General features: G+C 67.1%; 1 protein-coding gene across 1 annotated transcript in view; it reads left to right on the top strand.

Moving 5' to 3' along the window:
- Positions 1-10,890, top strand: part of KIF1A (kinesin family member 1A) — a 98,033-nt gene that overhangs the window by 37,066 nt on the left and 50,077 nt on the right. The window contains exons 11-12 of the mRNA XM_012662424.1: positions 8,863-8,938; positions 10,274-10,352. Of these exons, the coding sequence (XP_012517878.1) occupies positions 8,863-8,938; positions 10,274-10,352 (155 nt within the window). The remainder of the gene's footprint in view (positions 1-8,862; positions 8,939-10,273; positions 10,353-10,890) is intronic.

Raw genomic sequence — 10,890 nt, 5'->3', positions numbered from 1 at the left:
AAAGCTTCAGCTTCGACTACTCCTACTGGTCACACACCTCGGTGAGCCAGGGCAGGGGCGAGGAGGCCGTGTGGACCTTGGGGGCCATCTCTGAGCGCATGCTCCCCTCTAATGGGGTGGGGACCCCACCCTGCTCCCCAGAAGGACACACACTGGCCCCAGCGAGGCGGTGGCCAGGGCTGAGCTGTGTGTCCATCTGCTGCCGTCGCCACCTTCCCCAGACGTCCTGAACTCAGACTGTCCAACGCGGACCCTGCAGCCGCCGGGCACCAGGGCCGTGCATGCTGGGAGACCCAGGCTCCCTCCCTCCTCCCACGTCCAGTCCACGCGGGGCCGGCCCACCACCCACCACCCCCTGCATCCTTCCAGAAGGCACGAGCCCCCCACCCAAGCTCCTCATCTGCACGTCTCTGAGCGCCCCCCCCAGGAACAGCCCCAGGGCTCCCCACCTCCCCTGTCCAATCCTGCCTTCCTCCCGCGTGGCCCCGGCTGGCCGTGCTGCCCTCTCCCTAAAGCACCCTGCTGCCCTCGGGATCGGTCCAGACACCAGCCCGGCCTGGGGGTCCCTGGGTCTCTGACTCTGCTTCCTCCAGCCCTAGCTCTTGTCCCTCCCTCCACTGTCACACGGAGCGGACTTTGGTTTGTGTCCCACTGCCGGGCTCTTGCTGGGACGCCCTTCTGCCTGCCCGCTGGCCTCGATCAGCTGCTCTTCATCCCCCCCTTGTGACGCAGGGAGCCCCTCCTCCAGGAAGCCGCCCCAGGCGGGATTAGGGTGGGGGCAGGCGTCACTGCCCCCGGCACCCCGAGGCCTGGGCACCGCCTGGCTGCTTGGACAGGGCGGGCGGGGCCTCAGGCCCACGCAGCCTCCTGCAGCCGCCTCCCTCTGTCCCCAGCCCGAGGACATCAACTATGCCTCGCAGAAGCAGGTGTACCGGGACATCGGCGAGGAGATGCTGCAACACGCCTTCGAGGGCTACAACGTGTGCATCTTTGCCTACGGGCAGACGGGGGCCGGCAAGTCCTACACCATGATGGGCAAGCAGGAGAAGGACCAGCAGGGCATCATCCCGCAGGCACGCGGCCGGGGAGGGCGGTGGGCGCGTGAGGGCGGCCCGGCAGGCAGGGCAGGACCAGCTGAGGCCCGGGGACCCGGGCAGGCGCCCCAGAGCAGGCCCCAGGCAGCAGGGAGCCGGGTGGACAAGCGCATCGGGGGCAGGGGGAGCCACGCTGGGCCTGGGAGCAGGTTGCAGACCGCGGAGACCCGCCCCTTCCCTTCCGCAAGTGCTTAGCTCTGCTCCTGCTGGGGGAGGGCCCAGGCTGTCTGTGGGATGGCGGAGCCGGCCCTGTGCGCGCCCATGACCCCCAGAGAGGATTGGATCCCGGCCAGGGGACCCTGCGCTAAGAAGTAGTCGCGGCCCCTTGGCCCCGGCCTTCAAGCGCCTTTCCGTCGGCGCCCGCATCCTAAGGGTGCGCGAGGCGCTGGGGCAGCGGCCAGGGAGCAGCCCCTGCCTCACACTGTCCCCTCGGCCTGCAGCTCTGTGAGGACCTCTTCTCCCGGATCAACGACACCACCAACGACAACATGTCCTACTCCGTGGAGGTGGGTTCCCCGCCGTCCTCGCGCGGGGCTGGGGAACTCCTGGGGTGGGCGGTCGTGCCGTGCTGACTGGCAGCAAGTGCCCACCACGGGTCTGGGCCCCAGCCTGTCACCCACCGCGGGACACCCACGCCCGAGAGCCCACGCCCGGCTGGGAGGCTCGCAGGGCACGGGGCGTGGGGCGGTCCTCCGTGTCTGTCGAGCGCGTATTCCGTGCTGGGTGCGGGAACAGGCGCCGCGGGGCCTGGGCCTCGCTGTGGCGGAGGTGGCCCAGGTGTGCAGATGTCACAGAGCCCAGGATGGCCACGGCGAGGGAAGGCTGGTGACACCCCACCTCGCACACGCGTGTAGCCGGCTGGCCCCCTACGCCACCGCGGGGGCCCTGATGGTGCGGCCTCCACCCTGCAGGTCAGCTACATGGAGATCTACTGTGAGCGTGTCCGTGACCTCCTGAACCCCAAGAACAAGGGCAACCTGCGCGTGAGGGAGCACCCGCTGCTGGGGCCCTACGTGGAGGACCTCTCCAAGCTGGCCGTCACCTCCTACAATGACATCCAGGACCTCATGGACTCAGGGAACAAGGCCAGGTGCGTGGGGGTGACTTCCTGTTCCCCTCCCCTCCCCGCCTGGCTGTGAGTCTTTCCTCCAAGGAAGCCACCCCACCCCTGGCCTGGCCCTGGGTGTCGCGGCCCGGATTGCAGAACGGGGGATGGACACAGAAAGAAACACACAGACACACACAAGGACATACAAGACTGCAGTAGATAATTCTACCAGTCGCTTTATTATATAGTTTTTCTATGTCCAGCAGCTACTTCCTGGCACGTGACTACCTTGGGCGTCTTGAGGAAACACATTTTCATTCCTTCCAGATGATTGCTTAAGGGAAGCAGATGTTTGCATCTTCTTGTATCTTAACTTCTTTATCTCATTACTGTATGCAGGACAATGAGATGCCTTGGCTTGTTTGCAAGACCCCAGGCGCTTGGTTATCTATCATAAAGCTATCTGTCATGAGGAATAGTTCTGTTTGTCCAACAGGCCGTGTGCGGACCTGTTGACCTCTGGCGCCAAGGAGAGCACACCCAGTTTCGCTGACTCTGGGCTTAAGCCAATTTGCCCAGGGACGGCCCCTACACTGGGCACCTGTTGGTCTCCCGTGGGGTCTGTCTGGCGGCCCCGTGGAGATGTGGCCTCAGGTGCCTGAGACATTCAGGCACGTGGCAGCCTGCGGGAGGCCACGGCTCCCTTCTGTACAGGGGCCACTGTCACCTCCGCAGGGCTGCTCCTCCATGGGGACTCTCTGCCCTGCCGTGGAGGCGCCCTGGGGGTGCCAGCAGTGCCTATGGCAGCTGCCTCGGTGGGGCCGGTCTCGGTACCCGAGGGCGGCTGCTCTGCTGGGCCCAGGAGTCCAGAGACTGCGCGGGGGCCCTTGTGCCGGGAGCGGCACAGGTGTTGGGGACACGTGGGGAAGGGTCAGCGGTGCAGCTCTGCCGGCCACGAGCCGCTGCTGCCCTGGGCCTCCCGCCTGGGACGCCCTGGTCGTCATGACAACAGTGCCGCCCTTCTGCCACCTGGGACTCCCCAGAGGGTGAGGCGATCGCCCACGCCAGTCTTGGTTTCTGAGGTTTGGGTGTTGAGTGCCACCCACACCGCCTGCTGGCCCCCAGGGCGCTATTCCTGACACCCTGGCTGTGACCTGGCGGTGGGCTGCCGCGGGGCGCCGAGTGCCGGGAGACTCCCCTGAGGTCCCCGCAGGCCGGGGGCAGCGGGACCAGTTCCGGCCGCTGTCGGACAGCCCTGGGCTCTCCCCCAGGACTCGCGGCTGTGGGTGGGGCTCCCAGAGCGGCTGGCGCGGGCCGTGGCCTGGGATGGACATGGAAGCCCCGTCCCCTCCTGGGTGGGCTTTCCCACGTCGGGGCCCTGGGGGCTCCTGCCCAGCTGTGCGGCACCTGTGTTCCCTGGTCCCCCGGGAGCGGGACGCTCTCCCAGCCTCTGCGCCCCCGTATGCCAGGCGTGGGCTGGGCTGAGGATGCCACGGTGGGCAGGCGGGTGTGGGCCTCGCCCGAGCTCTGACGGGGGGTGCAGCCAGGGCCGGGCAGGGCAGCCAGGAGCCTGGGAGCCGATGCCACGGCCAGGTCCAGTGGGCGGCACCCCCAGTGACCATCATCCCCGACCACGGGACGCGGGTAACCACGTGTGGCTTCCTGTCCCTCAGGACCGTGGCAGCCACCAACATGAATGAGACCAGCAGCCGCTCTCACGCCGTCTTCAACATCATCTTCACCCAGAAGCGCCACGATGCAGAGACCAACATCACCACAGAGAAGGTGAGCGCACGGCCTTGGCAGGGGGTGGCACCTGCAGGCAGTGGCCGTGGTCAGGGTGTCAGGGCAGGACGAGGACGCCAAGCCAAATGGCCCAGTGAGGTGCGGGCGGTGTCCTCATGCTGGGCACCGGCCACCTCCTCTCAGCATGTGGGGCCACCAGGGTGTGGCAGGGACCCGAGCTGAGGGACCACGGTGGACCTGGGGTCTGGCTGTTTTGGGGGAGACTGTGGGGGCTGTGGAGGGGAGTCCCTAGTGCTGCCCCACAGTGCAGCCCCCGCAGGCCGGGGGACAGGATGAGACACAGCCACAGCTGGGTGGCCCTCAGAGGGTGGCAGTGACAGTGGGTAGTGCCTGCCACAGAGGTGGCGGGGGCCCTGGTGCAGGCTGGCAGGACATGGCCCCCCGACTCCGTCCAGAGAGCAGGGCCTCCTGGCGGGCGTGGCCTCCGCAGGCACGAAGGCAGGTCTGTGCCGAGCGCCGCCCCCATGCCCTCCCCACGCACCTCGGCGTCCTCAGTGGAGCAGGGGCGTCGTCTCCCGGGGCCTTATCCTAGACATCAGTCTTGAGGGCTTCCGGAAGGGCAGCGGGCAGGTGCCGAATCTCCCCGTCTCCGACTGGGACTCCCCGACACCCGCCGTCCAGGCCGACTCCTGGGGCCCCTCAGCCGCCTCCCGGCAGCGGGGTCCTCTCAGGACCCACCGAGGGGTGCAGGGCCCGGGTGAGGCCAGCGTCACTCAGTGCCAGGTGCAGGTCCCCATAGCCTGGCGCGTTCTCCCAACCACGGCCCCGCGCAGTGGTGCACGGAGGCTCCGGTGCAGGCTGCGGGCGGCTGGGGCCCTGAGCGGTCCCGCCAGTGTCCACGGCCTGTGCACACCGGGGCGAGTCCTGCCCTGCAGCTGCGGCTTGGGAGGGCCTGTGCCCCCTGGGACGCGCGTGACACCCCAGGAGGAGGCAGCCCTGCAGGGAGCCCGGCCAGTGCCGGGGACGCTGGGCCCGGCGGCGCCTGCGCGGCAGCTGAGCCGTGGCTGTGCCCTCTCTGGAGCTGGGTTCAAATCCCACCGCCGACGATGAGGGCTGTCTGTGGAGGTCAGGGACAGTGGCAGACGCGCCTCGCCGGCGCTGCAGGGAGTCAGTGCCGTGTGTGAAGGGTGCCCAGCGTGTGGAGGCAGCGTAGTGGGCACCAGGGCCACGCGGCCTCTTGGGGAAGGCGGCTTCGCACCTCACTCGGGTGAAGCGTGGAGAGGGCTGCAGACAGAGGTGCGGGGAGACTGCGGGGTCGGAGGCCACCCTGGCCATGGCGTCCCCAGCTGTGGCTTCGTGGTGTCTCCTGCGTCGGACACACTCACCCTGTCTTCCAGGTGAGCAAGATCAGCCTGGTGGACCTGGCGGGCAGCGAGCGGGCCGACTCCACGGGCGCCAAGGGCACGCGTCTCAAGGTAGGCTGGGCTGCAGGCCCCCCGGGTGCAGCGGCTCCTCTGCCCCCTTCACCCGGCTGGTGGGGTCCGGGGTCCCCGCCTGGCCCGCTGCGCCCGCTGCGGGTGGGAGGGCTCAGCCTGGGGCCGCAGGGGCGTGGGGACCCCCCAGGGTGAGCCTGGGCAGGGAGGTGGGGGGCACAGGCCGGGGCCTTAGGCCTCCAGCTCTGGGTGAACGAGGACAGACCAGCGGGAGGGTAGGACCTTCCGCGCCCTCACAGTGCCGGGGCCAGAGGTGCCTCGTTTCCCCGCAAAGGAGCGTGGGCCGCGAGGCGGTGGGGCCATGAGCCACTGGCCAGCATCTAGGGAGACCCCACCCCCTGTCGAAACAGTCTAGGGTGTCAGGAGGGGGGGCGTTGACTCTCCTGACCCCTACTGTCAGGGGCTCTGGAAACTGTTCCGGCGTGGAGGTGTGGGCTGTCACCGGGGTTCTGATGCAGCCAAGGAGAAACGCTGGACTGACTGCTCTCCTGGGCGGGTGGGCTTCTGTCTGGGCTCTGACCCACGTCCTGGTGGCCCCAGAGGTCAGCAGTCAGGGCTGGTGGCCTCAGGCCCGGGGGATCGCTCTGGGGCAAGAGGCTTCCAAGGCCTCCTGACGTCCCGACCGTCCTCTCTGCACACAGGAGGGAGCCAACATCAACAAGTCCTTGACCACGCTGGGGAAGGTCATCTCCGCTCTGGCGGAAATGGTGAGCTGGCTCCAGCTTCCGGGCCTAGACGGACGGGACGGACTGCGGCGGTGCTGGGAGCCTGTCATCTGTTCCCAGGCCCCGTCTGCGGCGAGGCCGCGGGGTCCAAGGGAAAGCCCAGAGAGCAGGGGAGCGTCACAAGGCTGGTGATGGAGCAGTGACCCTTGTCACTCCCTGGACCCTCAGTTTCCCTACCTGTAAAATGGGGATGTGTCACCTTGTTCACAGGGCCCGCCTGAGAGTTACCATGGGCCATGGTGAGCACGTTGGCTCACGTTCTGGAAGGGCAGGGCTGTGGTCAGCAATGACCGTGCTTGGTCCAGTCTTGTCCGTCCTCTGGGGGAGCCCATGGCCCTTGGAGGTGAGGGGCTGGGCTGGGGGTCATGCAGGACAAGCAGCACTGCCCACCCACCAAGACACCAGGCCTCAGGCCAGGGAAGGACACCTTCAGGAGACCCCACCCTGCTCTGAAATTGTCACGGGTGGAGCGGAGACCGCTGGGGGGTGGCAGCCTGGGAGGCCACACTGGCATTTGGCCTGTCAGCATCAGCTCCGGGTGGCCAGCCACGGCGGGCAGCGGGTGGTGGCATCCGGCATGAGCCCAGACCCTGCCTGCTCCCTCGTCGTCTGGAGTCAGGCTGTGCCCCCTCCCCACACCCTGGGGCCCCAGCCCCGCTCCAGGTCCTCAGACTCTGTCTTTTCACTTTCAGGACTCTGGACCCAACAAGGTGAGCTGCTTTCCTCAGTCCCGAGGGGAGGGGGCTGGAAGCAGAGCGCCTCGGCCCTGGCTGTCCCCACGCGGGTCTCGGCGGTCGAGATCCCCCTCCGCTTGCTCAGACGCACGCGCTGAGCCTGCTCTGAGCCGGCCCTGGGCCAGCAGCTGGGCCGCGGTGCGCGATGCAGGTCTCTGGTCCGCAGTGGCGGGGAAGGAAACAGAAAAATAAGAACATAGTTAAAAATCGGGATGGATTCCAGAAAGGGAAAAAATGGGCCGTGAGAGTGACCCGTGGGCGAGCCGCCTTCGGTGTGCGCGGACGGAAGGCTTCGCGGGGTGGCCTCAAGGCGGGCGCGGGGCGGCGCGGGGAAAGCGCGAGCTGCGTGCGGAGCCGTGAGAGCCGGCGTGCGGAGGGCGCGGAGCGTGCGCGTGGAGTGGGGGCGAGCACGCGAGGAGCAGCGTGGCATTGCTTGAGGACCTGGGAAAAGCGTTTGGGGGAGATGCACGGGAGCTTCGTGACAGACTGCTGGGGACGCAGAGGAGTCACGTGAATTGTGTGCGGAACCGTCTGAGGGACTGCGAGGAACTGTGGCCTGTGAGGACCCACGTGGAACAGCGCGGGGGCCGCACGAGGAGCCATGTGTGGAACGTGCAAGGAACCATGTGTGAACGGCGCAGGGGCCGTGTGAGGAACCGTGTGTGGAACGTGCGAGGAACCGTGTGTGGACGGTGTGGGGGCCGCGTGAGGAACCGTGTGTGGAACGTATGAGGAACCGTGTGTGGACGGTGTGGGGGCCGCGTGAGGAACCGTGTGTGGAACGTATGAGGAACCGTGTGTGGACGGCGCGGGGGCCGTGCGAGGAACCGTGTGTGGACGGCGCGGGGGCCGTGCGAGGAACCGTGTGTGGACGGCGCGGGGGCCGTGCGAGGAACCGTGTGTGGACGGCGCGGGGGCCGTGCGAGGAACCGTGTGTGGAACGTGCGAGGAACCATGTGTGGATGGCGCGGGGGCCGCGCGAGGAACCGTGTGTGGACGGCGCGGGGGCCGTGTGAGGAACATGCGAGGAACCGTGTGTGGACGGTGCGGGGGCTGTGTGAGGAACATGCGAGGAACCGTGTGTGGACGGCGCGGGGGCCGCGCGAGGAGCCGCGTGGAGCGCGTGAGGAGACTGAGGGGCCGTGCTGGGGCTGTGAGAGGCTGCGCGGAAGTGGAAGTTCGTGGGCAAGTGTGAGGGGACGTGTGTGGAACGACGTGGGGAAACACGTGGGAACTGTGCGTGGGGGTGAGGAGGAGCCGTGAGCCACCGAGTGAAGAGCTGGAAGAAGGGTGTGCGGAACCGTGTGGAAACCAGGTGAAGTGTGGGCTACTGTTTGGAGACGCGTGTGGAAATCCTGAAATTCCGTGAAGAATTGTGGGAACCGTGGAGACGGGAGAGCAGTGTGGGAATTGCGGGCTGTGTGAGGACTGTGTGGAACGGTGTGGGGAACAGAGTGAGTGGCAGGGAGGGAGCTGTGAGGCACGGAGCGCGGGCCTGCGTGGGCAGCCAGGAGGGAAGCGCGAGGAGCCGCGGGGCGGCGAGGGAACAGTGAGAACTGAGCTGTGTGGAAGTACGGGAGAGTCGTGGTGAGCCGTGGAATTGTGAATAGCCGTGTGCAGCCGCGAGGAACCGTGTGACAAGGTGTGTGGGAAACTGGAGGAACCTGCACGAGGACCCGTGTGGGGTCCCGTGTGAGGATCGGTGTGAAGAGCCGCGTCGGGGCTGGGAGAGAAAATCCAGGGACCTGTGTGCAGGCTGTTCGGGGAAATGCGGCGAACCGCACGTACGAACGCCGCGGCTGGCGCAGTCGTTGAGTCGGTCACAAGCGTCCAGGAGAGGCGGTTCCCAGCGGCGTCACACGGACGGAGTCCGCATGTTGAGCGAGCGCCGCTCGTCCTGGCGGGACTAGGGAGCCGCGGGGCAGCCGGGGTGCGGGGCGCCTCGTCCGCGGCGGGGAGGGAGAGCGGACCGGCAGGGCGGGCCTGTGAGTGGGGTTGACCTTGAGCGTTCCCGCCCCACAGAACAAGAAAAAGAAGAAGACAGACTTCATTCCGTACCGGGATTCCGTGCTGACCTGGCTCCTCCGGGAAAACCTGGGTGAGGACTTCTGGGCTCACCTGTCCCCAGGGCTCTAACTCCCACCCCGGGCCGTGCCATCCCCACCCGGGAGCGGGTGCCCAATGCCAGGAGGCCTCTCACCCTTCCTGGGCCGAGGCCGCGAGGGGGACCAGAGGGTCGGGTTGGTTCATGGTGCTGCCCTTCCCGCGGGCCTGGGTGGCAGCCGGCAGTGGGTTAGCGGGAGCAAGTCTCAGGACCAGGACGGCCATGGGGGCCGAAGAACACACAACGCAGGTGTCTGCGCTCCTGGCTCAGGTCAGCTGGGACACCCAGACCAAGTACCCAGCCTTCTCTGAACCTCGACTTCCCAATCTGGAGCTGGGACTCGAATCTGGGGGCCCTGTTCGTCTGCTGGGTTTTGAGGGGCTGCCATAACTCCCCCTCCTCCTCCCCACCTTAGATTGGAACACTCCAACACTGATCCCGTCCCTCCCAAAAATAACCTCACGGCCCTCCAGCTGCATTTGCCGCGGGAGAGCCTGGCGCCCGGGGAGGCAGACTAGCCCTGGGCGGGTGAACACGGACAGCTGGGCTCTGGCCTTCCTCAGCTGCATGGCTGCACCCCACAACCAGCCATGCTGACCCCCAGCTCGGGCCGGCATCGCAGCGGGTGGAGGAGGGGCAGGTGGGCCCTGCTGAGAGGACAGGAGCGTGTCCCTTCACCTGAGATGTGGGCTGGGAAGGGGGCTCCCCAACAGGACCAGGCCCAGGCTCAGGGCGGGGGCAGGGCACATGCCTAGCCCTTCACGCTGTCACCTCTGTCACCTCACAGTCCCAGTAGGGTCCCACCGGAGCCACGCCCTGGGGACATGGCCCTGAGGACACAGGTCTCTGAGGTCAGGCAGGACAAGCAGCAGCCCTGAGGGCTGGGGCGGGGCCCGCGTTCCCTCCCCCGGAGCCTGTGTGTGCAGTGGAGTCTGAGAGAAACGGAACAGGTTGTTCCCACGCAGACACCGCCCGATAGCGTGAACGCAGCCCTCGGGCGTAAGCTGTGAAAGCACAATCGGGTGTAAGCCGTGAAAGCACAAGCAGTGTTTACCTCGGAGTAGACGCTGAATGCTGCTCGACCTTCCTGTCCGTTGTGGGGGGAGGGAGGCCTGACGGCCGCGACCGGCACCAAACGTGGAGCAGGAACGGCGGGGCGCCCGGCGCGGCGGCCACAGTGTCGGGGCAGCAGGCAGGGCCAGGTCCTCCCTGCGTCCGTTCATGGAGGAGGCCTGAGACCCGCTCCCCAGCTGTGAACGTAGGCGGGACAGAGGCAGAGGACACGGGGCCACAGCCGCTCCTGGGCACAGCCTGGCCTTCTTCCCACAGGCGGCAACTCGAGGACAGCCATGGTGGCCGCGCTGAGCCCCGCGGACATCAACTACGACGAGACCCTCAGCACGCTGAGGTGTGTCCTGCGGGAGGCAGGCCCCGCGCCCCGCTGGGGTTGGGAACACCAGGCGCAGGGCTGCCTCTTTTGGGGGGTTCACCCGGGACTCCGTGAGGCTGGAAGTGACTGTTCTGGGGCTCCCAGGCCTGCGGGGTCCCCTTTCCATTCCCACCAGCCTTTGGGGTGCACGTTGGGGCTGCAGGCGGCCCAGGGCCCTGTGGCACCAGCCTGGGAGCGCCGAGCTCTCGTGGGTGAATGTTACACTGACCCGCAGGCTGGGGGGGCTGCTGGGGGTTTTTAATTAGCAAGAGGGGTGCAGGTGTGCCTTAAAAGATCTTTCTGGCTATGGGGTGGGGAGCTTGGGCCCCCAGCCCTGCAGGAGGCTGCACGGTTGGGTTGGGGTCTCTTACCTCTTTTGACCTCGCATCAGCTGTAGTAAGAAGAAAAAAAGAGCGTGCATCCCTACGTAGGTACCTGTGACATAGATGTGTAGCCGTGAGCATCCGCTGGTACATGGAATGCGCTAGAACACACGTACACATAGACGGTCTCACGG

The sequence above is a fragment of the Propithecus coquereli genome, unplaced genomic scaffold, assembly GCF_000956105.1.
Source record: "Propithecus coquereli isolate 6110/MARCELLA unplaced genomic scaffold, Pcoq_1.0 Scaffold763, whole genome shotgun sequence".
NCBI classification, from domain to species: Eukaryota; Metazoa; Chordata; class Mammalia; order Primates; family Indriidae; genus Propithecus; species Propithecus coquereli.
The sequence above is the reverse complement of the archived record's forward strand: the minus strand, read 5'-3'. Positions and strand labels throughout refer to the sequence as shown.